General features: G+C 35.4%; 1 protein-coding gene across 2 annotated transcripts in view; it reads left to right on the top strand.

Moving 5' to 3' along the window:
* Nucleotides 1-25,598, top strand: part of chchd6a (coiled-coil-helix-coiled-coil-helix domain containing 6a) — a 75,335-nt gene that overhangs the window by 46,325 nt on the left and 3,412 nt on the right. For both annotated transcript variants that reach the window (XM_058764338.1, XM_058764337.1), the window contains one exon: nucleotides 2,535-2,670. In XM_058764338.1, coding sequence (XP_058620321.1) covers nucleotides 2,535-2,670 — 136 coding nt within the window. The remainder of the gene's footprint in view (nucleotides 1-2,534; nucleotides 2,671-25,598) is intronic.

The raw sequence follows: 25,598 nt of genomic DNA, 5'->3' as shown, positions 1-25,598 counted from the left end.
GTCTCTTCAAGTTACGAGCACATGCTCCTACTCACAGAATGTGTTTTAAGCTAATTTAATCTTTTGTAGTTGCTTTTTTCTTTGCATTTCATTTCCATATTTTTGAATTGCGCTTTGTGCGTTTCCGCCTCGGAAAGGTTTCTGAAGTCGCGCTTTGTTCTGTAGCACTCTGCTCCGTTAAGGAGATTACAAATAATAGACGAAATTCTGGTAATTAACATTTAATCTTTAAGCGCGGTGTTATTTATTTACAGATGTGAAATGAGGAAATGAGCGTCCCTTAAACAGGCACGGCTTGTGCTCTTCAAAGCAGAGCAGTTCGTAAGCAGCTCAGCTAATATTTTTATTAAAGACCTCACCTTCAATTTGGTTCAATTCAGTTCAGCCCGGGTTTGAGCAAGCCAATTTTCTGCTTCAGACTGCTTTAATAAACCCTCTGCTCTATCAGAAGCCTTTGCCGTTCCTGATGAAGGCAGTTTATTTTAAATTAAAGGAGAGTTTCTTATCTGCAGGAGCAAAGAATGTGACTACAGTAGTCGTTCTTCCTTTCGCAGGGTAATTAAAACAAAAAACGGTTTTGGCGGCTGATAAAAAAAAAAATACAGGATCTGATACGTAGCAGGCCTCTAACTTGTGCAGATGTGCTGTTGATGGAAGTTTATTTCCTTCGCTCTTCTCCGTCTGGTTTTCCCGAATGACGATAAGATGTACAACCCTGCTTGAAAAGGGATCGACGGATTGGCGTATCTCTACTCTGCGTCAGAATGATGGCAATCGTTGATGATTTAATTGAACTTGCAAGTGAAACCTAAGCCAGATTGAGCCTTTAAATCGCCTTTCAATTAAGCAGGATGTCAGTCGATCGTCTGAAAGCCGCAGTTGCGGTGAAGCTGGAGGTGGATACGTGGATTCACTTTGCTTAATCAGTCCAGTGATATTCGACATGACACCTGACTTTTCCAAGCTTTCGTCAGCTTGACGGCCAAAGTAATTAGCTTGATTGGATAAATTGCACTATAAAGCCCTGTTTTGTTGGTTTAGGATATGTTTTGAACAAAGATGCAGTACTTTTCCACAAACATTATCCATTTTATCAGTCAAGTCATCAGTAGTCAATGCATTTTTGTGGTTTGACGGCTAAGTAGCTCACTCTTTTTAAGTGTATATTTAATGGTATTGCTTTAGATTATGTTTACACTGAATGCACCACATTATTAGAGCTATCCGACCTACTGTGTGAATAACTTGATTGAGTAATCAAAATAATGAAAATGAAAGCAAATTTTATTTATTTTTTTTAAATTGTTTTAGATTATGCTTTTTAGTAAAGGTACAAAATTGTTGCACAAAATAAAATAATTTTGTATACAGTTTTATTTTATTGGTTTAGAGTATGTACTGAATATACATTATCAGTCAATCATTTAACATTTTAACAAAAGCAGAATGATTACATGTTATTAGTTTGGTGTGACGTAGTTAGAGCTATTGTAAATTTGGGAGTTAGTTTGACTATAAATCCAAAATTTTACTTTTAACAGATTATTTTATTTATTTATTTTTACTATTTTTTATTTTATTTTATTACACCACATATATTATCTGATTCAGTAATTGTAATAATCAGTTCTGCAATAGCTGTTTGGTTGTGCATTATTAGTTTGATGTGAGAACTAGCTAGTTAATCTTTTGTTAACTTGACAACCAGATTGATTAGCTAGATGGATATATCTTTTTATTAAACCTTTTGTGGTTGCTGTTTTATTTTATTAGTTTAAAATACATTTTGATTGGCACATACATTATCCAAACCCAAACTTGTATTAAAAAAATATGACAATAGCTTTCAAATTGACTCGCATGATACTTAATTAGCATGATATTGCTAAACATGCATTTTTGGCTTGTAGTACAAATTTCTTTGTACTCAGCGCATTCATTATTTGAGTCAATAACCGTCATTTAAACAGTCGTTTCAACAATGGCCGTTCGGATTTTGCATTATTAGTTTGAGTGAAGGTGTTTGTCTGAAGTGAGGATGAATGACAGGTTATTTGCGGCTCTTTTTTGCCTGCAGGGTCTACTGTACAGATGTACCGAGGAGTTTGTTGGGTCTGTTCACCCCCTCCACCTCCTTCCCGCTCGCTGGGTTATTTATCATAGTTGTTCTAGTCACTGCCACTCTTGACACTGGTGTTATTAATGAATATCCACTCTGCCGGTGATTCAGTTTAACCTGTCTCCCCGTATTCATTCATTCTACTAAACCATCCACAGGAAGAGCGGAATTGAGGGAGGGTTGAGAGAGAGAGAGAGAGAGAGAGAGAGAGGGAGGGAGGAAAGGAAATGAGTGAGTCATGCGACTGTATTTTACAGCTGAGTCTGTTATTTGGTTGCGCTTCATATAAAATATTTACTGTAACTGCATGCAGGATGTGCACAACAATATCCCTCTGCTTTTGCAGTTAGATGAAGTTGGATAAACACTTTTGCCTGCATGGTTCCCTCTCACTGACCTTTGACCTTTTTCACAGGCCACGTAACGTGGAGCCGGTGTGTTCAAACCTGCAAGCTCAGATCCTGAACTGCTATAGAGAGAACCGTGAGCAGACGCTTCAGTGCTCAGATCTGGCCAAAGAGTACATGCAGTGCATCAATGCAGCTAAGAAGGTAAGAAACCATAAGATTTAGGGGTAACGTTTTTGTTTAGAAGCATTTGTGACCTCAGTTAAACTCTTAGGAGCGCAGTCAAATTTCATTTATGTACTGTAATGTTAAAATGTCAGTTCAACATACTTGTCAGATATAGGCATTGAAAACTGATTTAAAATGAGTAAATATATATTTAAAAAAATAAATAAATCTTATAGTATGAAATACTAATAAAAATAAATATAAATATAGCACTAACATGCATTATAATTACTTTAGTTTACAAATGTAATCTAGTTATATGAAAATGTAATCAATTATGTATTGAAATGTGAATGTTAATTATTAATGTTCAAATGTTCATGATATTCACAATTATTTAAATCCATTTTGATCTATTAAGTATTATATAATGTTTGTCAATTTTTAGCTGAACTTAATAGTAATATAAAAAATATAATGTAAATATACTAATAAAATCTAATAAGGATGCATTTTAAAAATACTGTATAATAACTTTTGGTTATTTAAAAAAATATGATGCTTAACAGATCAATGTTTTGTTAAGTATTATAATATTTGGTTTTGTTCATTTCATCAAATTATTATGTGTTAACAAAATAAACTAATGAGAGTTTGTGTGCTCTAATGTTAAAAAAGTTGTATGAATTTGAATATTATTAATGAATATTAATTATGTTTATACAGTAACAAAAAAAAGCTTTCGGTGCTAGTAGGCATTCCTGAAGCCCAATTGGTTCGAGCACGGTGCTAGAAACACCAAGATCATGGATTTAATTCATTGGGGACACAAAAACTGATGAAATTTATCCCTTGAATGCACTGCAAGTCGCTTTGGATAAATGCGTCTGCCAAATGCATAAATAAAAATGTAAATGGCCATTGGCATCCACATTGAATTGCAGTGCATTTGCATAGAGTTGATCTCTCGCCAATGGTCTGTAGCTCATGTTGCCTCAAACCTCCTTGAAAGTGAGTCACTTTCTAGTTATTTTATTGTTATAAATCGCTGTCAGTGTGAACGCCTCCTAAACTTCAGAAAGAGAGGCTGGAAAATTTTAATTGCTACTGACACAGAATCATTGATTAACATAAAATGTGGACTTAAAGGTACAGTTCAACAAAATTTGGAATTATTTACTATCGTGTTGTTCCAAACCTGCATGGTTTTTTTCTTCTGTGGAACACAAAAGAAGATATTTTGAAAAATATTATTATTGTTTTTCAATGGAATCCAGTGTTGATTGGACCAGAATATTCTTTAAAGCAGGTGTAGGCAACGTCGGTCCTGGAGTGCCGCTGTCCAGCAGAGTTTAGCGCCAACCCTAATCAAACACACCTGAACAAGCTAATCAAGGTCTTCAGAATTACTAGGGCTACAGGCAGGTGAGGTTTTTTTCAGGGTTGGAGCTAAACTCTGCAGGACATCGGCACTCCAGGACCGACGTTGCCTACCCCTGCTTTAAAGTATATTAATTTTCACAACCTTCATTTTTGTATGTTCTACAATAGAACAAAACCATACAGATTTGGAATGAAGACATCAGGGTGTCGATGTCATGGGTGAACTATCCTGTTAAAAATAAAAACCTGGGTTCCAGTCGCTGGTCTTTTCTCAGACTTTACGATCGCTGCAGTGTTTCTTGTTGGTCCGCGCGCCCTCGCTGCAGCGCTATAGGTAAAGGTGTTAATTCTCCAGGAGTTTTACTTTTAATGTTCAGTTGTAGCCAGGCAACAGCAGAATAATGGCTCCACTCCATCACACCCCCAGTCTCAAGGAGAGAGAGAGAGAGAGAGAGAGAGAGAAAGAGAGTGTGTGTGGATGGCTTGCTGGCTCACTAGTACACACTGCACTCAGGGAGTGTGTGATAATCACTGCTATGGCAACGGCTCCCAGTACCAGGATGTGGATCTGGCATGCCGCGTGCTGCTGCCGGCGGGTTATCGCTCTCACTTCCTCATTCCCCTCACCTCCACTCATCCGTGCTGTATTGTAACTGTTGAATGCAAGTGTCGACTGTTGATTTGAACTCTGTTTAATTGCTATTACTTAGCAGCACTGGTACTCAATACGAGTTGAAAATGTCCTTGATGTTTGGCCAGTTTTTTGTTTTTTCTCGCCTTGAGTCTTTCTGAATTGAGAATGTTGATAAAAGGGTTTTCAATGCAGTTTGATCAAGCAATTTTGTGTGTGTGCAGTTTCATGCTGCGTCTTTGTCCAACTTTTCACATAAGCAGGGAATAGCTGTTGCTACAAAAGCAGGAGGTGGTAAACACAAAATCCAGATCAATGGTATTCGTTTGGCTAATCGAACATCGTTCTCTGTGTGCACAAAGCCTCAGGATATTTGTTCACTTTGTGGGCCAGAGGCAAGAGTGTACGGTATGTCTACATCTGCTGGAAAGAGAGTTTGGCTTTTAATGTGGCTTTCCCTTTTTTAAAAATTGGGTGAGCATGAAATCAAAATTGACCATAAAAAAGTGTGAGGTTATGGAAGTGAGCCGTTGACCAAAATTGGAAATTTATTTACTCCCCTTCATGTTCCAAACATGTTACCTGCATGACTTTTTTTATTTTTTTATTTATTTATTTTTTTGTTGTTGTCAAACACAAATATAGTTTAGCAAAATGTTATTGTTCTTTTTCATACAGTTCTACAGCAGAGGAGAATATTTTCAGTGATTTTAATGACTTCAATTCAGTCTTTTCCTCACAGAAAGCTTCGGTATGATATCATTGCATTCTGTGTATAAAAACATAAAATATCGTCGTATCTTATGTTTAAAGAAAATGCGAAATAGAACAGGTTATTAATAACACAAAGGTGAGTATATGATGACAGAGGTTTCTCTTTTTGAGTGAATAATTCCTTTAAATGACAGACATGTCAGTTTATATTATTAGTAACACTTGCTGAGGTGAGTCACCTCTAGATAATATTTTTTCTTAGCACAACACTTGTTACCTGTCAGTACTATTGAACAGAAGTTGCTTGCTAGAAGTGTGAAATATAACGCAGTCAACCTTGTTATAATCGAGCTGCATTTAATTAGACTCCAGCAATTAAACCGCAATTAAATTCTTGCTCTTGTGTGTGTTTTGAGGTTTTATGCACTATGGACACATTAAATTGATTAAAAAATTTACAGTAAAAACATTTAGAATTTTACAAAAGATTCTTATTTCTTAACCGTAGAACTACGGTTTTTAAGTCTTGATTGCAAGAAAAAAGTTATAGCTAAATATAAAATGTTTGTTTATAATATATACATATGTTTAAAGTAAATAAGCATCTGTAGCACATGAACCCGAATAGTGTACATCTGCAAAGTTCACTACTAAATGTCAGTTTAAGTTCAGTCTGTTTTTGTTGTTCTTATTTCATTTAAAAATAATATTTTTCCTATATTAAGTGGTAATGAACCTGCCTAATTTTCCAGTGCTTAAAAATGCCGAATGTGATTAGCCGACTAGATTTCCAGGCAACCCACCAGCTAGTCAATTTTGTAAATATGTAGTTTTGCTCATCCCAATTTTAAGCATAGATCAAAGCCGAGTCTTCTCATCATAACAGTTCCCAGACAGCTGTTTGAAGCTATAGAAGCCCTTATTCGAGAAACTCTCTCTTGCGCTTGACACACTTCACTTTGGGAAGGCTGCATGCCCTGGAATGAAGGGAGAGAAGGAGCGGGAGTCGGGCGATCCATTTGTGCCGGGAGCGAACCCTGCGCTCTGTCTTAGGGGGGCACCTACGCTTCTCTGGGCATTGTCTGGGATAATGACTCCAAGATTGGCTGATTCCTCCGTCCTGCACGCTCCACCCTGCTCCGGGATCTTCCGCTCATTTACGGCCAGGGCCAGACGCACCGACTTTGATGGTGATTGATGTTTTGAGCTCCCTTGCATTTAACACAGAGGAGAAGAAGAAGAGAGAGAGAGGCTCGTGGGCGACTGCTGAAGGAGAGATGGAGGGGAGGAGATATAGAAGGGATAAAAAAAAAAGAAAAAAAACACTACGATGGAGGGGAAGAGAGAGAGAGAGAGAGAGAGAGCGAGAGAGTGGGAGAAGGAGAAGGGAATAGGTTAGTTAGCCCTGCGTGTCTGGCGCTGGATTGATGCTGTGGGGCGGCAGGGGCTGTTGTGTCAAGGCTGAACTTTTTGAGAGGCTGCCCAAAACTTTTAATGCGGTTTCTCCCAGCGCTAAATTTGCCCCCAAAGCCCCAGCTCTGCCATCAGCATCAGTGCAGGCTCAAGGGCTAATGCCCCGTGTGTGTGTTGAGTACGACAGTTCAGGCTAGTGCGTGCTCTTGTAACATGTTTCAGAGCGCCTGTCCACGTATAGAATTACATCAGTACTCATATGAGCTCTGAGATATACTATAAATAATGTGAATATAGGTAGGGGAGTGCGAGAGTTTGCAGGGTGCTCTGCTCAATAATTGTTGCAGCTGCACCATAATGTAAATTATTTTCATGCAAGTTATTCATTCTTGATCAGGACTTCTAGAGACTTGTTTTAGACTTCTACCCTATAATTCTATTCTTTTTTGCAAATTATAATTTATAACAAACTAACTCTAACCCAAACCATGATGCAGTTTGCCCTAATACAATTTGAAGGTGTTATTTTTCAATTATTATTATTGTTGTCATTGTTATAACTTATTATATTTAATAATAATTATAATAAAATATAAACCACTAATGTTTAAATTAGTGCTGTCAATCGATTAAAAAAATTAACTAATTAATCTCACATTTTTCTGAAATTAATTGTGATTAATCCCACCTAACATTAAAGTTTTTAAATATACTTTTATATTGCAATAATTTCACATTCAATCTTCAAAGTAATGTACAAACAACATAAAGACAGTATATATTTTTTTTATATTTGTTTAATGGCATCTTTTTTTTGGACTGAAGGCCAGTATAACTGATACCAGTACTCATTTCTCTATAAAATTTACCCCCATATTTAACCATTGACTATAGCCATTCAACATTACAGTATAATTGAGAGCTATTTATTAAAATTATTAAAATTTATTAGACTTTAAAAAAAATAAAAATTCTAATTTAAGTGAACTTAAAACAATCTTCACATAAACCCATTATAATAAATGTCATATTTACCTGTGCCCTTCAGCGGAAATATACAGAAATTGAAATTGAAGTTATCAAACACTAAATTCTAAATGAATCCTTAAAGCTATAAAAGTAATTTTTTCCTCTTTTTTTTCTTTTCTTCTTTGTCCTTTGTTTAATAGACATCACAGCAGCTGGTTATTAGGTTGACAGAAGCAGCAGTTGTGAGTGGGGTGGCCAACCTTAGGCCTCGTCCCTGCATTAATGCGCTAATTTTGACACCACTAATTATTATAATTTTTAAATTAAAACACAAATTTAATAACAAAAATAAATAAAACTACTACTGATTAAATAATGTTATTGTTGTTGTTGTTATTATTATTATTATTATTACATCAAATTATTTGAACATTGGTTTATCATTGCTTTTGCCGTTTTATTAAAGCAATATGCTACTCAAGGCTGCTTTGTGTTGTACCTCCTTAATTGTGGTAAAAATCATTGTAATGCAAATTGATTTGCACATCATGTAGCTTCTTTCTTTATTTATTTTATTTTTTTCTCAAAAGCAGACTCTTGGCTAACTTCAGGGAACATTTCTAAGCAGATTTTCCCCAAAGGTATAGCTAGGTTAGAAACGTGCATAAACACACTTTCAGCCCCTAAAAAAAACGCGCCCCATCCTGTCTCTGCCATTCATCACCACACACTTGAGTCAGATCACAGAGTGTACATTTCTGTACATTTGTGTACAGCAACATTTCTCCAGTGAGGCCCAGAGATGGAACCTCTTTTCATTCGATTGGCTGAATGGAACTGGCTGGCAGGTGCTCCGAGGCCTTCCCATGACCCCCGCTGTTCCAACTCAGCTGTGTGTGTTAACGTTCTCAGATCAAGTGCTGCTGGAATATTGCATGACAGCTTGTTATTTATTTGGATGTAGAGCAAGACACAAATGCAGCGACTGGCGTTGACTCCAGGGTCCACAAACAAATCATCAATACAAGCATCACCAAAGAGGACGTTCAAATAAATAGTGCATTAAATTAGACTGCAGCAGACATTTCAAATAATATGAGATGTTTCTATTGTGTGTGTGATCTGTGCAGACCAATACATTGTCTGTTTAGCTCTTTCAATGAAACAAACTTGAAAAGCTGAGAACTAGAGACAAACTGGGTCAAGGTAGGAGGGCAGCCGCTCTGAACATTTATCAGCTTTGCTGAGAATAGTGTTTTGTTAGGACAATGAAGTTGTATCGTTTTCTGTACTGAATCATTGAGCAGTCCATTGTCACTGACCATGGTTATGTTCTAAAAAACACCCCAGATACAGAACACATCGGCCAAACAAAAAAAACGTATAGGCTGATGCTGATATTTGAAAAAAAGGTCTTGGCGATATATCGGTCGACCATAGACATGAGGGTGAGTAACTGATGAGTTTTAGTAAAGAATTTTTTGGGAATTACTTTTGGGAAAGACCAGGAACATTTATTAAGAAAATAAATAGCATGAATTTTGATGTTTGATGAAGTCTGATTGTTGTTACAGCTGCAAGGTCTGTTAGTGAAGCGGTGCTCCCTATGGACCGTCTCTTCCTCCAAAGCCCTTTTTACAGAATGTGAGAATCCGTGCACAGCAACCTGTTAATCACCCGTCACAACTCCGCCGCGGCTTATTGAATCACGACCGATGGCGTGAAGAGCTCCTCGTAGCCTAATTCAAATCCCTCAAGCTAAAGGCAGGTAGCTCAGATGTGACCATCTTAGGCTTTGACTGGAGTTTCCCCTTTTGTGCATGTTACACAACTGCACAAAAATATAACAGTTTGTGAATTGAATTTGTTCCTCATTTTAGTGCATTTGGAAAGAACTTAAAATTTCGGGAGAAAATGGAATTTAATATTTATACATTTAATAATAATTAAATGAATACATTTAAATGAATAAATTAGTAGCTTAATTGATTTGCGATTAATCTGTTTTTCCATAGTTACAAGTTTATTTATTCAATTTCATTATTCAATAATGCAAACAAGTTCACTTTTGTGTTAAATGTTTTAAAAAAAAATTATTCTTTTGAGAATTGATTGAGAATAACTTTTGTGTGTAAGCATTTTCTCCTATTATTCAGAGAAATCACACACAATATTTTTTTGTCAATAAAATAAGTAGAAAATTTCATGATGGTAAACCTGTTTAACTAATCGCATACGTTGACTTCTGCAGTCCTGCTAAAAATATATATTTTAGTGATCGACGGCAGGCACAAGGCTTATCATTCTCGATCTCTGCCTTTCATTTTTTTTTTTTTGCCCCTTTCTCATGTAAGACCAGACGCCTCGAGCCTGCATCCATCCATTCTTCACAGTGGGATTATTGATTTCATTTTCATATTGCTGCAGGTCCTTCGTTGTAAACAACCTTCCCCTCTTTTCAAAAAGTGAATTGATCCTCGGTCCGCCTGTGTTAGAAGGAACCAATCAAAGCGAACACCATTATCTTTCTTTTTTGCAGCCGCTTCCCTTTCTCTCCTCCTTTTGTGTCCTGAAATAATAGAGCTTGCATTGGCAAACAACATCAAGTATAATGGCGAGTTTGTTGGCGGCACAGATTTGGAAAGTTTTCCGAAAGTACCATGCTAAAGTGGTTTGAGTTCAGAACAAACTTATTGTTCCAGCAGCACATTTACACAATATAATAGATGGCGAGGATTATCTTGTTTGCGGTAATGGCTCGAAAAGCTTCACGCGGCCACGCTGAGAAAGACCTTGAGGGAAATGGATGGGCTTTTTCTTTATTTCATTTTTATTACGTGTCTATAGAAACGTGTGTGTGTGTGGGGAAAACTGTGATTTGCGCTGTATTGTAATATATACGACAGAGACCATTGCCTTGCTGTTTCTGAAAGCCTTTACATTAAAAAGGTGCACTGCTGCGGGGACCCAATTACACGTGTTAATGTATTCGGCTCTGGAGACGCAACATATATGCGTGGAGTTACGGCTTTCGTTCATTTAAGGCATTCTGCCTTTATCAAAGCTGTAGGAAGGAGTACATTAAAATTCATTGTAATCTTTCGTCTTGTGGGGAAACTAACTAAGATAAGTGGCTGTGTTGTTGATTAGCTGAACATGTGGATCTAGGCTGAAGACACACTCAAATGGGTTTTAGAAGCTGCTGTGCTTTACTGGCTGCTGTCTGTTGGCTAAAAGGATTATGACTACATTACTGCTTCTTACCCATGATGATCAAGGATACACAAAAGCAGAAAGGTTTATTTTACTGTCTGTTTTGCCATTTCTTTCCGTCATAGAACCCGAGGTGTTTATTTTAACATGACCTCAAAATTGACCCTGTTCACTTTATAAAGGTATAGTTCACCAAAAAATCATTTACTCACTCTCATGTCATTTTTCTACTGTGGAATGTAAATGAAAGTCAGTGGGGTTCAAAGAAAGTCATAAAGGTTTGGAATGACATGAGGGTGAGTAAATAATAACATTTTTCATTTTGGGATATTCTTGGTCTTATTGTGCATGTTTCTTCAGCAATAATGTGATGGCTCTATTAGAAACTCTATTCTTTTATGCTGGGGTCATCAAGAACACTTAATAATTTCCCCCAAAAATGAAAAATCATCAATGCACAAACATGTTATTCCAAACTAGTGTTATTTTTGTGTGTATAACAAATTTTTTTTTTTTTATGCATCAAAATGAATGAGGAGTTTTTAAAGGGTTAGTTCATCCAGACAGTGAAAATTCAATCAATTACCCGCATGAAACCTGAGGGATTTCTCTCTCTGTCATACCAAAACTTTGACGTGTCAAAAAGTTCATTAAAAAATCCATATGAATCAAGTGGTGTAATTCATGGCTGATTTATTTTCACTTTTGGCTGAGCTGTCCATTTAAACTTCAAAATGGACTCAAAAATCATCAATGTCAAAGTCTTTTGAAGTCTTGATAGGTTTGGGTGAGAAACACTGAAATTTGAAGGTTTTACTGATCATACCATCTTGTGAGCTGTTAACCACTGTGATTAAATGTTTGAGTTTAATTTAAGAATGGATTCAGTCTAATCTGATTCAGAACTGATTCAGTCTGAACAAATCATTCAGATTACTTTAACTGGATCAAATGATTAATTGAGAAAAGTTAAACTCGGAATGATTCTGCACTTGTGAAAAATAAAAAACTAATGTATTTTAACTACATTTATTTTGTGCTTAGTATACTACAAATACATTTACATATTTATGTGCTTAATAAAAAAATACCCTGCAACTGTACTAAACTGGTATAATTAAATCCTGCTAAATTGGAACAACTAATTTTGTGCTCAATGCACTTTAATTGTGCGGAAGTAGTGCTGAAGTCCAACTAAAGATAAACTGAAGTATATTTGATTGTGCTAAAGTGGAACTATTGCAAGTATATTTCAGGTACACTTTAAATATCTTGCATTTAAAGATTGATATAATACAATCCTTATTAATAGTGATATTAAAACACATTTTAGGCATACTATTAAGAAATGTGCACTGTGCAATAAAAAAAACTTTTATATCAGTAAGTCTTAAGTGATAAGTCAATAAATATGTTAAAGGATTTGAAGTATACTTATTATGAAATAAACATTTTAAATAAAATATGGCATGGTTGTTGTTTTTTTTTTTTTTTAAATTTTAACTTGGGTGATGGAAGGGTGGATGGAAGATTTTTAGCAACAACCTAAATTTCAGTCTGTTCTCACACAAAGCTATTGTATGACTTCAGAAGACTTTGGAATGTAGCTCGCAAGTTGTATGGACCAATTTTATGATAGTTTTCGGTACTTATGTGTCTTTTTTGAAGTTTGAAAGCTTCAGACCCCATTCAGTGTAATTGCATAAATCAAAATCTTTGATAGGGTTTATATCTTAGAGTTAAATCTTTACAGCAGTTTGTGTGTTGTTAGGCCTTTGTTGCGAAAATAGATTCAATTTGCGCCTACAGTAGCTCTTTTTGCGGTAGAGGGATATTGGAACCAAATGAGACAATACGCGGTGCTTGTAATACAAAAAGATCAAATCAAGAAAGGCTGACTACATGCTTGGCACACCGCTCTTTGTAGCCGTAATTCTCCATTCATCTTTCAATCTGTACCTCTTCTCTTGTGTCTTGCTTCTGTGCTTCCCCCTCCAATCGTTCTATCGCTATTGTCTGCACTTTGCGCTATCAAACAGCATATCAAACCTATTCTGAAGACTTCATTTTGGCTCAGGCGTGCCACATGGCCTATGAACATCCTCACAAAGCCCTGAAGCTGCAGTCAGCGGGGAACCTGAGGCCAAGAGCCTGAAACACAATGGCTGATGTGACCTTTCTGCAGCGGAGCCACAGTTACACCACTGTGCCTTCCTTCTGATAACCCTGAGTCCACCGACTGGACAGACATTGTTCTGCTAAAAAGTAGCTTCAAGACTTGAACTATACAATCTCTCTTTTTTTTTTGTGCATGGATTTCACTGAGTAACACTGCAGTCGACTCTCTTTTTTTCAACACTCTCCAGGTGTGATAAAAGTGCATTAGGAATGGCTTTCTTGCTTTGTTACCCCAAAAGCATCCGTGTGCTGTTTCCCATTTGGCAGTGGAACAAGGCGGTTCACTTTGTCTGTCTGGTCTCCAAAAGCTCTTTCCTCTGTTTTATTCTATTGAAGCTGTTAGGAGGAACGGCAAATACTGTTTGGACCGGCCATCACTCCATCCACAAAGGCAGGTTTGAAGTACCTCCACGGACTGACTTCAAAGACATCTATTTTTTCACAGTTGTCATCAGACATCACAAGGAGAGCAACCAAATTGTGGGTTTCTTTACCTACAACAAATAGGGGTTTGTTTGCTTTTTTGTTTTCAGAATAAGCTTATTGTGTTCCAGACCATTCGTACGGAAGAAATGGCTTCTCGTTTGAAAAAGCATTTTGTGAAAAGTGAATGCTCCCATCATCCAACTAGTGCAGGGATATTTTGTTTTTGCTGTTTTTTTTCTTGTTTCACCCCTCCTTTCTACAACCGGCGGTAAGAAAATTGTTCCTTGAGTACCAGATTGCCTGTCAAGCGACTGATATGATGGATCTCCAATTCAGACAAACCAAATGCAGATGGCGGGGAGCTGAAATCTATACTACACAAATTTAACTATTGTGTTCCCAGAATACATTTTTATTCGTTTACTTACTTAATTATTTTTAGATATTTATTTTGATTATTTTTAATTATAATTATTATATATAGCACATTTAATTAATTTTATTCTATTTATTTTATTTTTAATATTTTATTTTGCAACCTGTGCATAAACCGTAAAAGAGGTGTTTCCTTATTTATGGGTTCTTTTATGTCATAATTTAGTTTTTCTAATCTAACGTATTTCACTTTTTTGTTACATGACGGTCACATTAAAACCTTTTTAACGTGCCTTCGTAATTTGTTTTTGCTTATTTTCAAAAGTGTCAGTGAAGAGCAGGCTTGGGAAAAATCAAGGTAAATATCACATGTAAATTTAATGAATTTTGTATATTTAGGATTAGTTTTGGGGAGTTACTTTTAGAAGTATTGCATTATAACAGTGTTGGGGGTAACACATTACAAGTTACGCAAGTTGGGTAATCTTTTTTCATGTGACTAGTAAAGTAACGCATTACTTTTTCAATTTAGAAGGAAATATCTGAGTTACTTTTACAAATAAGTAATGCCAGTAACTTTGTTTTCCCATATATGGACTGACAACTCTCGCTTTCCTCATGTTGAGAGAAAGAAATCAGGAGTAAGTGCAGAGGCGTTGTGTGCGCTGTGTGAACATGATGTTAGTGTAGTTCTTGACTAAATGTCAAAATGCATTTACTCATCTCACCTGCACAAAAACAGATTCAGTGTTCCTAAAAATGAATAAAAATATGTAAATACGTTAAATAAAACAAATGTCATTTATGTATTTAATCCCATTTTATTGACCAATGTCTTTGCTACTGACCTTCGATGATCCAATTCAACCATACTAATAAGAAAAATGACACATTTGTGTTTCATTTTTTGTTATTGCTGAATAGTGTTGAACTTTCTTCTCCTGCGTCAGGTTCGCCCCCTCTATGGTACAGACGTGAATTAACATTTCCTTCAGCCTCAGGCGTATTCATTTCACTTTTGGGGTGAAAGAGCTTTTACATTTGTAAAAAAATAACTTTTTTATATTAAAAACAAACAAACAAGCAAGCCCTGCCCAGATTTAAAATGTAACACAAAAGTAATGTAACACATTACTTTCCATGAAGTAGCTAAAACATAAGTAACATAATTAGGGCTGCAACTAACGATTATTTTAATAATCGATTAATCTGTCGATTATTTTTTCGATTAATCGATGAAAAAAATTAAATAATTTAACAACGCTGCGTCGTTAGCGTTGGTATTGTATCAGACACCTGCACTTAACATTATATGAAAATCAAGCTCAAATGGAGTTAATAATGTTTTTGACCAGAGAATGACGGAGATGGAGTGTTTTGTCTGTCGTTAGAACGGCTGTAACTGTTATGCAGTGCATAAGTGCATTAAGTGCATTATGCTTTCATCAACTTTTACAGGTTATATAACTTTGATTGTAGCTATATGGGCGCTTAGTTTTTTCTTGTTGTTTAATACACTTGGCCAAAATCTCAAATTAAGCGCTTATGCACATAATGCACAGGATATTTAAAACGTATATAGACAGCAAATAACTAATTCTTCTCCACTCTTCAAACACACAAAACATTATCCTTTACTGACATAGTGTTTGAGTAAAGAAAACGCTGTACTATTCAAACACCAATTATTTATTCACCCTTGCATTGCGAAAAAGCAGAGATCTCATCTTCTCCAGGCTGTGCGCGCGCGTCAATCTGAACGGAGGCGGGTGAAGTTACGAGGTCTCGCTGAGAGCTCGATGATCCAATGGCGTTACAGTTTTACTGACAAGTTATTTTAATGCTTATCATTGGTTTACTATTTTTAAAACTCTCTGATTTAAAATAATAAAAACGAATTATAAGCGACTCAAGTTTGGATAATTTTTCACAGCACCTGACTGGGCTAGGGTATGGCAACTGCCATACTCTGCCATACGCAAACGCCGCCCCTGCTCCCACACCTTGGATGACTTGGGTCGCACGGATTTCTCTGCCTCCGCCATGTATCTTTCCTCTACCTCCGCTCGTTTTTTTTTTTTTTTTTTACTTTTTTTTTTATTTATGAGGCGCCAAAATCTGCTAGCATCCGTGCGCGAGAGAGACCGAGTGTGTTCACTCCGCTCCGCGCTCAACTAAAGTTTTTTTTTTTTTTTTTTTTTAATAATCAAACGTCTCCGCGTCGCGCGACACAACGAATCGATTATGAAATTCGTTGCCAACGCTTTTAGTAATCGATTTTTATCGATTTAATCGATTCGTTGTTGCAGCCCTAAACATAATTAGTTACTTAATATTGTAATGCATTACTTTTAAAAGTAACTTTCCCCAACACTGCATTACAATATTGCATTATGCCATAAAAAAGTAACTAAAAGCGTTACTTAGTTACTTTTTTATGGAAAGTAATGTGATATGTTACTTTTGCGTTACTGGGCTGGGCTTGATTATTTGTTTTTAATAACGAATAACCCAAACTTACTTGTCTGAAAAAGTAACTCCGATATTTCTTTGTATATTTAAAAGTAATGCATTACTTCACTAGTTACTTGAAGAGGAAAAATGACTTTGTAGCCTTACTTGTAATGGTACCCCAAACACAGTTTAGGATACATAACATATTAGCTTTAGCAAAACAGGAGTTGGTCATTTCATTCCAGACATGTTTAAAGTGTAATTTGCACCATAGAAATTTTTTAAGTATAATACATCATTTGACATGTGATGGAAATTACACAGTGGTGAAAATGGTCATGAAAAAAAAAAAAAAAATGGCAGAATTCCCTTTTGATTCATATGTCCACTGTGAAATTATTGGTAATGAAAGTAAATGTGTAAAAAGTCTGTTTAAAGAGAGTTTACTTTCTAAAAGTTCACAGGTCCATATGTGCTCATAGTTGAAGAAACACTTAAATACAGATCTTTGTTATTCAATAAAGAAGAAGGATTTGACTTATCTAAAAATAATTCATTTATATATATATACTCATATAGTCCTTGTGCCATACATCTTGTTTATTGAATGAATTGATATTGGATCAGTGCTGCAGGCTGAAAATTTAATATAGAGTTTCCTCTTGCACCTCATAGTTATGTTGTAAACTCAGTGTATTTTTGGGAGATTTTGGAAGTGTGTTTTGTTCTGTTTAGATGTGGCTTTTTTTTTGGATGACGATGATGTCATTAGATCAAAGGGCATTTCTAGCTTTATGTCCAGAGATGAAAAGGGCAGAGGTCATGCATATATTCGTTCTTCCTCACAATGTCCTGTCACACCAGACATGATGTAGTGGTCAGGGAGCTTGGGGTCATGAAACCCGCCTGACCTTTGCGAAAGAAAGTAACTGACATTGTGCTCGTGTTTGAAAGATAAAGTGTGAGTCTGTGTTTCTGGCTTCCACATGTTCTGATGTTCTGAAGAGTGCAATTTGTTTCATTGTCAGCTTCAGTTGTATGAACAACCGTTAAGGCCTATTCACACCAAGCATGGAACAAATGTTTGTTGTGAACAAGATTTAGAACAGAAACAGTGGGCATAAACCGAAGCATTGGTAAAATATCTTTTATACCAAGGTCTAAAGGTTTTGGGTCAGTAAGATAATTTTATGTATTTTTTTTTTTTTTTAAAGATGTCTCTTATGCTCTCCAAGACTGCATTTATTTGCTCATAAATGCAGTAGCAGCAGTAATATCATGAAACATTATTACAATTTACAATAAGTGTTTACTATTTTAATATATTTTAAAATTTAATGTATTCCTGTGATGCAAATCTGAATTTTCAGCACTATTACTCTAGTCTTCAGTGTCACATTATTCTTCAGAAATCATTCTGATTTACTGATTTGCTGTTCAAGAAACATTTCTTATTATCAATGTTGAAAACAGTTGTGCGGCTTAATACTTTTGTGGAAACTGAGATGCATTTCTTTGTTGATTAGCACCACCTATTTTCATGAGAGATAATTTAGTTTTAATGTAGCCTGATGAATATTCGTTACGCTTTTGATGTGAATAGACCTTTTGTTGGCTATTCGTTTTGCATTATAGTTTCACATTCGGTTTGAATAGGCCTTTAAAGTATTTTGTCCAGGTTGGCTCTTTTTTTGAGAAAAAATGACATACCTCAATGACACTTCCTGCCTAATGAAAGGTGAAGTGAGAAGGAGGTAGATCAGCTCTTATCAGGCTCATTAAATGCCTTATTCAGGACGTGCTTTATGCCAGATGTGTTGTGGAGTACTTCCTCTCGCATATTTGATTACCCGTGTCTGTGTGATTTATCTGATGCTGAAATGAAAGGAGCAGACAGATCAGAGAGCAGCACATCTGAAGTTGGTGAAGTTAAAATCAGCAGAACTTGCTCCTAGATTGAACTCACTGTCGCTGCTGGCGATTTCTTTCCCCTTTTTTCCCCTCATGTGCTCTGCTCATTGCAGAGTTCAGAGTCGAGCTCCCTCTCGGCCTTGTTTGTTTGTCTTGTTTGATCGTTCTTCTTCATCTGCTTCTCTCTTGTTTGCCATCGTAGCGACAGCAGCTGTCTCTCTCTGCCCTTAATGGAAAGGGGAGTTTAGACAAGACCTCAGAGAGCAGAACGAGACACTGGAAGCAGCTCACATCAGCCTGACTGTTTCTCTAGGTTACATCACTTTCTTTGGTGGACATCCAATTTGCTATATAGGTTTATAAAGGTACACAATGCTAGCCTGACTATGTCAGACTTCGTACTTCAGCTCAATTTCAGTTCGCTTTTGTACTCGGCAAAGCGAAAAAGCAGAGTTTGGTATTACCAGGCTAACACAATGCCCCAACAAACACCAATTACATTCACATTTGGGTTTTGTTGGATCAGTTTGTTAAACCTGAAACTAAATTCATACTGTAATCAAATGGGATATATATATATATATATATATATATATATATATATATATATATATATATATATATATATATATATATATATATATATATATAATATATATATATATATATATATATATATATATATATATATATATATATATATATATATATACACATATATATATATATATATATATATATATATATACATATATATATATACAGTGGTATGCCAAAGTTTTATATAGATAGATATTTGTATTGTGCTTTAAAGTCAAGCTAAAATTAATATATAATTTAATTTAATAGGCTTTATAATGATATACTTTATATGTTCATTACTTACTACTATTATGCTTTATAATTATAATATACTAATTATTATAATATACTTTCATTATGCTATATATAGCATGCACACACACACACACACACATATATATACACACAATGTTTTTACATTTGAAGTGTGTGTATGTATGTGTGTGTATGTGTGTGTATGTATATATATATATATATATATATATATATATATATATATATATATATATAATAAAATAATTTAATATTAAATTATAGTATATTTATTATAAATATTAGATATATTTGTATTATATTTTAAATATTTATTATAGATTTGTTTACATTTGAATTGGTTTCAAATTTAAAATGTAATTTATATAATTTTATATATATTTAGTCAAATTAGTCAAAAATAAGAGAAATCTATAATAAAATGTGTTTGTGTGTGTGTATATAAATTTTTTTAGAAAAAAATATATAATTTAATAATTTAATATAAATATAATTTTAAAAAATGTAATAAAAAAAAAAGTTTTCCACATATTACAGAGTCTTCCTTTGTGCAAAAAAACCCCCAGCAATATGATGCCACAAATAAAATCAATCTTACTCTGTAACTCTTGACTCATTTACACTCAAACACTCTTTCTTTCTTGCCAGCATTCGTCCTTCATGCATTGTGAGGAATCCTTCACAGCTGTGATATTGATCTATCAGCTGTCTTATTTGTGTTATCCGTTTCTTAGCTCTCAACCTTTTTTATGACACCCACTCCTCACCACACCGCCATCAACCACAAGTCAATACAGCACACTGGCACAGTTGGTGCGGTCGGTGTTCCTCAGGTCTCAGTGTTGGGCCTATTGTAATTATCTCTATATCCCACAATCTTAGTTCAGCCTCCCCTCCACCACCAGTTAGTTCCCTGTTTTGATCCAGGAGGTCCTCAGGAGGGTTATCAGAATTTGATTCTCTGCACAAACACTGGCTTTGGCTGCTTTCGACCACAGGGAAAGACAGTTCAATCGATAAGGGACTGAAACATATACAAGCCTGCTGAGCTGACAGTGGCCATGTGGAAGCTGTGGAAGGTGACCGCTGTGCAGCTTCTTTGTGATACTCCGTTATGTAGGTTGTGTTACTTATAGAGAGTGTGCTTTAGTGAATTAAAAGTATCTCTCTTCTTTTATGTAGCCTGTATTTAAGGGGTTTTATGTCCGGGGGGTTGAACTGATTCCCCCCCTCACACTTTTTCTTTTTGTTACATGAAGGTCACATTAAAACATCTTGGAAATGTTTCACCATGCCTTTTTTCCCCCCTACATTTCATGTGCTTTAATGCGTATATTTTATTATTTTATCGTAAAATATTGTTACATTTAAAAATGATGCTTATATACATATAAAATAAATATAATATTATATAATAATTATAAATTAAGTTTATTTGCAAAAACAGATAACTCAGTTTTTTTTTTAATTTTCAAAAATCGTGTTTTTGTTGTGTTTTATTGTTAGTTTTTTTTTTTTGTTTGTTTGTTTCTTTTGTTATTTTTAACCTAGTCAAAATAACCCGACTGCATTTTGATTGAGATTAATTGGAATCCACAATGAAAAAACAAGATTCAACAAAATAAGATTTGAGAATTGTTAAAAACGGAGTTATCTGTTTTTGCAAATGAACTCTTCAAATATATACTTTATATACATTAAATATGTACATTAAAGGAATCACCTTTAAAGTTGTCCAAATGAAGTCCTTAGCAATGCATATTACTAATCAAAATTAAGTTTATATATATTCACGGTAGGACATTTACAAAATATCTTAATGGATCATGATCTTTACTTAATATCCTAATGATTTTTGGCATAAAAGAAAAGTTGATAATTTTGACCCATATTTTTGGCTATGGTTACAAATATACCCGTGCTGCTTATGACTGCTTTTTTGGTCCAGGGTCACATATGTATGTAAAGCTGCTTTGCAACCATTCAGAATTGTGAAAAGCACTATTTGAAGTGTGGTTAAATAATTGAAAAGGTAAAGTTCATAACTATACAAAGTACTGCATCATTATGAATTATTATTATAATTATTTGCAACTCAAAACATTTCTTTTTATCAAAATAATTTTTATACTCAACTAGTAGAACTCAAATACAGTGTGTTGTATTGTACATTTAATCATAACCGGTCAACTGAAGTAAAATACAACTAAAATAAATTACTAAAATATTACTTCAATATTTAACAAATTAAATTGTTTTATTTGCAAATACACCATTGTTATATTTGTGCTGTAAGCAAAAGTTGTGTTTGGAAACTCTGCGCTTACAGCACCTGGTAGCAGAAACATACTGGATTTCAATTCATACCTCACATTTTCTTTGGTTTGCCCAAAAAGAAAATCTCATCTTAAAAAAAAAAAATTACTTTAAAATAATTTCATCATTCTCATATTTGAAATACATGGTGAGACTTGTCTTTAGCTGTAATGAGTTTCTAGACTCTAAAGATTTCTTCTGAAAAATGTACCAAGCCTGCAACACAGATTCCCAATAGAGTGCACTCTACCGAATTAAGATGTTTAGCAAAAGTACAGCAATACCGATTGTTGGTGAATTTCAGAGCTCATGAAAGTATAAGGTGAGGAGAGACGGACTTATCAAGCCCCCTTCACTGAACATACTGTAGCCTATATTTAGGCCGATGTTAAAATCACATTAGTAAAATACTTAAGACACTTTTAAGGGGTGAAGGAACAAACAAGTATCAACACACAGAATGTGATGTTGTCTCTCGTGCCATAGTCTTGGGTGAGAATACATACAGCGGCCTTGTTTACTTTAATGATATGACAAGATACAATACAAACAATCCCCACAGACATACATTATATGGCCTTCATACAGCTACAGGATCATAAGATGAGTTGCTTCATTCATCTCTTATCGACACTAGTTGTTGGGCTGAGTGAGCATGCACATGTCATTGGGTTTATGAAGTGGCGTCCTCTTTCAAAGGTTTCGTCGGTAACACTTTACAATAAGGTGTCATTTGTTAACATTAGTTAATGTATTAACTAACATGAACAAACAATGATCAATACATTTAGTACACTATTTATTCATCTTTGTTAACGTTAGTTAATAAAAACACAGTTGTTCATTGTTAGTTCACAGTGCATTAACTAATGTTAAAAAACGCAACTTGAGATTTTAATGATGCATTAGTAAATGCTGAAATTAACATTAACTAAGATTAATAAATGCTGTAGAAGTATTGTTCATTCTTAGTTCATGTTAACTAATGTTGTTAACTAATGTTAACTAATGAACCTTATTGTAAAGTGTTGCCGTTTCGTCCAGTTAGTTTATATGGGTATATATGTGTGAAAATCATTAACAAGTTTCAAACATGTTGTAGATGGAATTAAGAACCTAACTAGTGTACTTTCTTAAAGATGAATGTATCATCCTTCCCCAAATGCTTTTGTAAAAAGTATAGTATTTTACAAATTAATTTATAGTGCACTAAGTTTTTGCTTGATGAAAGCATGAAATAACTGCATTTAGAATGTATTTTCAGTTAGTATAGACATGTCAATCTATTTTTAGTATACTTATTATGTAACAAATATATTTTCATATGTGTATGTGTATATCTAAGGGATAATCAACGGCTAGCTGTGCATTGAACGATTTGAATGCACGACGTGGAGGCGAAGAACCACCCGACGCGCAGCGGAGTGCCTCCGCGAAGTGCATTCAAATCGTTTAATGCACAGCTAGCCGTTGATTATCCCGTTTATGCCATGGTCATTTCCCAGCATTCACATATTAAAGATGTTAATAATATTTGCGCTGCAATATTTGACCGGAACGATAAAAATGACGGTTATTTTCGTCTGTATTACTATTCAACTGTAACTGTATGTTACTATGGTTACCAATGTTTATAGGAAGCGCATTAATATAGAACGTGATTAAACTGACCTGGAACTACCTGTGCACTTAAACAAATTTAATCAACACCTGCCAGCCAATCAGAATCGAGTATTCAGACAGACTATGGCATAAATGTATTATGTATATGTATATATGTATGTATGTATATACAGGTGCTGGTCATATAATTAGAATATCATCAAAAAGTTGATTTATTTCACTAATTCCATTCAAAAAGTGAAACTTGTATATTACATTCATTCATTACACACAGACTGATATATTTCAAATGTTTATTTCTTTTCATTTTGATGATTAGAGCTTACAGCTCATGAAAGTCAAAAATCTGTATCTCAAAATATTAGAATATTACTTAAGACCAATACAAAGAAAGGATTTTTAGAAATCTTGGCCAACTGAAAAGTATGAAAATGAAAAGTATGAGCATGTACAGCACTCAATACTTAGTTGGGGCTCCTTTTGCCTGAATTACTGCAGCAATGCGGCGTGGCATGGAGTCGATCAGTCTGTGGCACTGCTCAGGTGTTATGAGAGCCCAGGTTGCTCTGATAGTGGCCTTCAGCTCTTCTGCATTGTTGGGTCTGGTGTCTCTCATCTTCCTCTTCACAATACCCCACAGATTCTCTATGGGGTTCAGGTCAGGCAAGTTTGCTGGCCAATCAAGCCCAGTAACACTATGGTCATTGAACCAGCTTTTGGTACCTTTGGCAGTGTGGGCAGGTGCCAAATCCTGCTGGAAAATGAAATCAGCATCTCCATAAAGCTTGTCAACAGAAGGAAGCATGAAGTGCTCTAAAATCTCTTGGTAGATGGCTGCGTTGACTGTGGACATCAGAAAACACAGTGGACCAACACCAGCAGACGACATGGCAGCCCAAATCATCACTGATTGTGGAAACTTCACACTGGACTTCAAGCAACATGAATTCTGTGCCTCTCCACTCTTCCTTCAGACCTTGATTTCCAAATGAAATGTAAAATTTACTTTCATCTGAAAAGAGGACTTTGGACCACTGAGCAACAGTCCAGTTCTTTTTCTCCACAGCCCAGGTAAGATGCTTCTGACGTTGTCTCTGGTTCAGAAGTGGCTTGGTAGCCCTTTTCCTGAAAACGTCTGAGCGTGGTGACTCTTGATGCACTGACTCCAGCTTCAGTTCTCTCCTTGTGAAGCTCTCACAAGTGTTTGAATCGGCTTTGCTTGACTGTATTCTCATGTTTGCGGTCATCCCTGTTGCTTGTGCACCTTTTCCTACCCAAATTCTTCCTTCCAGTCAACTTTGCATTTAATATGCTTTGATACAGCACTCTGTAAACAGCCACACCTTTCAGTAATGACCCTCTGTGACTTACCCTGTTTGTGGAGGGCGTCAATGTTCATCTTCTGGATCATTGCCAAGTCAGCAGTCTTCCCCATTATTTTGGGTTCAAAGAACAAGAGATACCCAGAATTTATACTGTAGGGATGGTCATTTATTCAAACTCAAATGTAAATATTCTAATATTTTGAGATACTGATTTTTTACTTTCATGAGCTGTAAGCTCTAATCATCAAAATGAAAAGAAATAAACATTTGAAATATATCAGTCTGTGTGTAATGAATGAATATAATATACAAGTTTCACTTTTTGAATGGAATTAGGGAAATAAATCAACTTTTTGATGATATTCTAATTATATGACCAGCACCTGTATATGTGTGTGTGTGTATATATGTGTGTATGTATATGTGTATGTATGCATGTATGTATGGTGTGAAAAAGTGCTTGCCCCCTAAATCTAATAACTGGTTGTGCTACCAATCAAGCGTTTGCGATAACTGGCAATGAGTCTGGGCCAAAATTCCTCCACAGCGCTGTGTTAACTCTTCTTTGCAGAATTGTTTTAATTCAGCCACATTGGAGGGTTTTCGAGCATGAATGGACTGTTTAAGGTCATGCCACAGCATTTCAATTGGATTTAAGTCCAGACTTTGATTTGGCCACTCCAAAACCTTAATTTTGTTTTTCTTGAGACATTCAGAGGTGGACTTGCTGCTGTGTTTGGAATCATTGTTCTGCTGCAGAACCCAAGTGCGCTTGAGCTTGAGGTCACAAACTGATGACCGGACATTCTCCTTCAGGATTTTCTGATAGAGTGCAGAATTCATGGTTCCATCAATTATGGCAAGTCATCCAGGTTCTGAAGCTGCAAAGCAGCCTCAGACCATCACACTACCACCACAATGTTTGACTGTTGGTATGATGTTCTTTGTATGAAATGCTGTGTTGGTTTTACGCCAGATGTAACGGGACACACACCTTCCAAAAAGTTCAACTTTTGTCGCATCAGTCCACAGAATATTTGCCCGAAAGTCTTGGGGATAATCAAGATATGTTTTGGCAAATGTGAGACGAGCCTTTGTGTTCTTTTTGGTCAGCAATGGCTTTTGCCTTGGAACTCTCCCATGGATGCTGTTTTTGCCCAGTCTCTTTCTTATTGTTG

This window comes from Onychostoma macrolepis, chromosome 23 (assembly GCF_012432095.1).
Source record: "Onychostoma macrolepis isolate SWU-2019 chromosome 23, ASM1243209v1, whole genome shotgun sequence".
Classification (NCBI taxonomy): Eukaryota; Metazoa; Chordata; class Actinopteri; order Cypriniformes; family Cyprinidae; genus Onychostoma; species Onychostoma macrolepis.
Note: the sequence above shows the minus strand (reverse complement) of the source record. Positions and strands in the feature narration are given on the sequence as shown.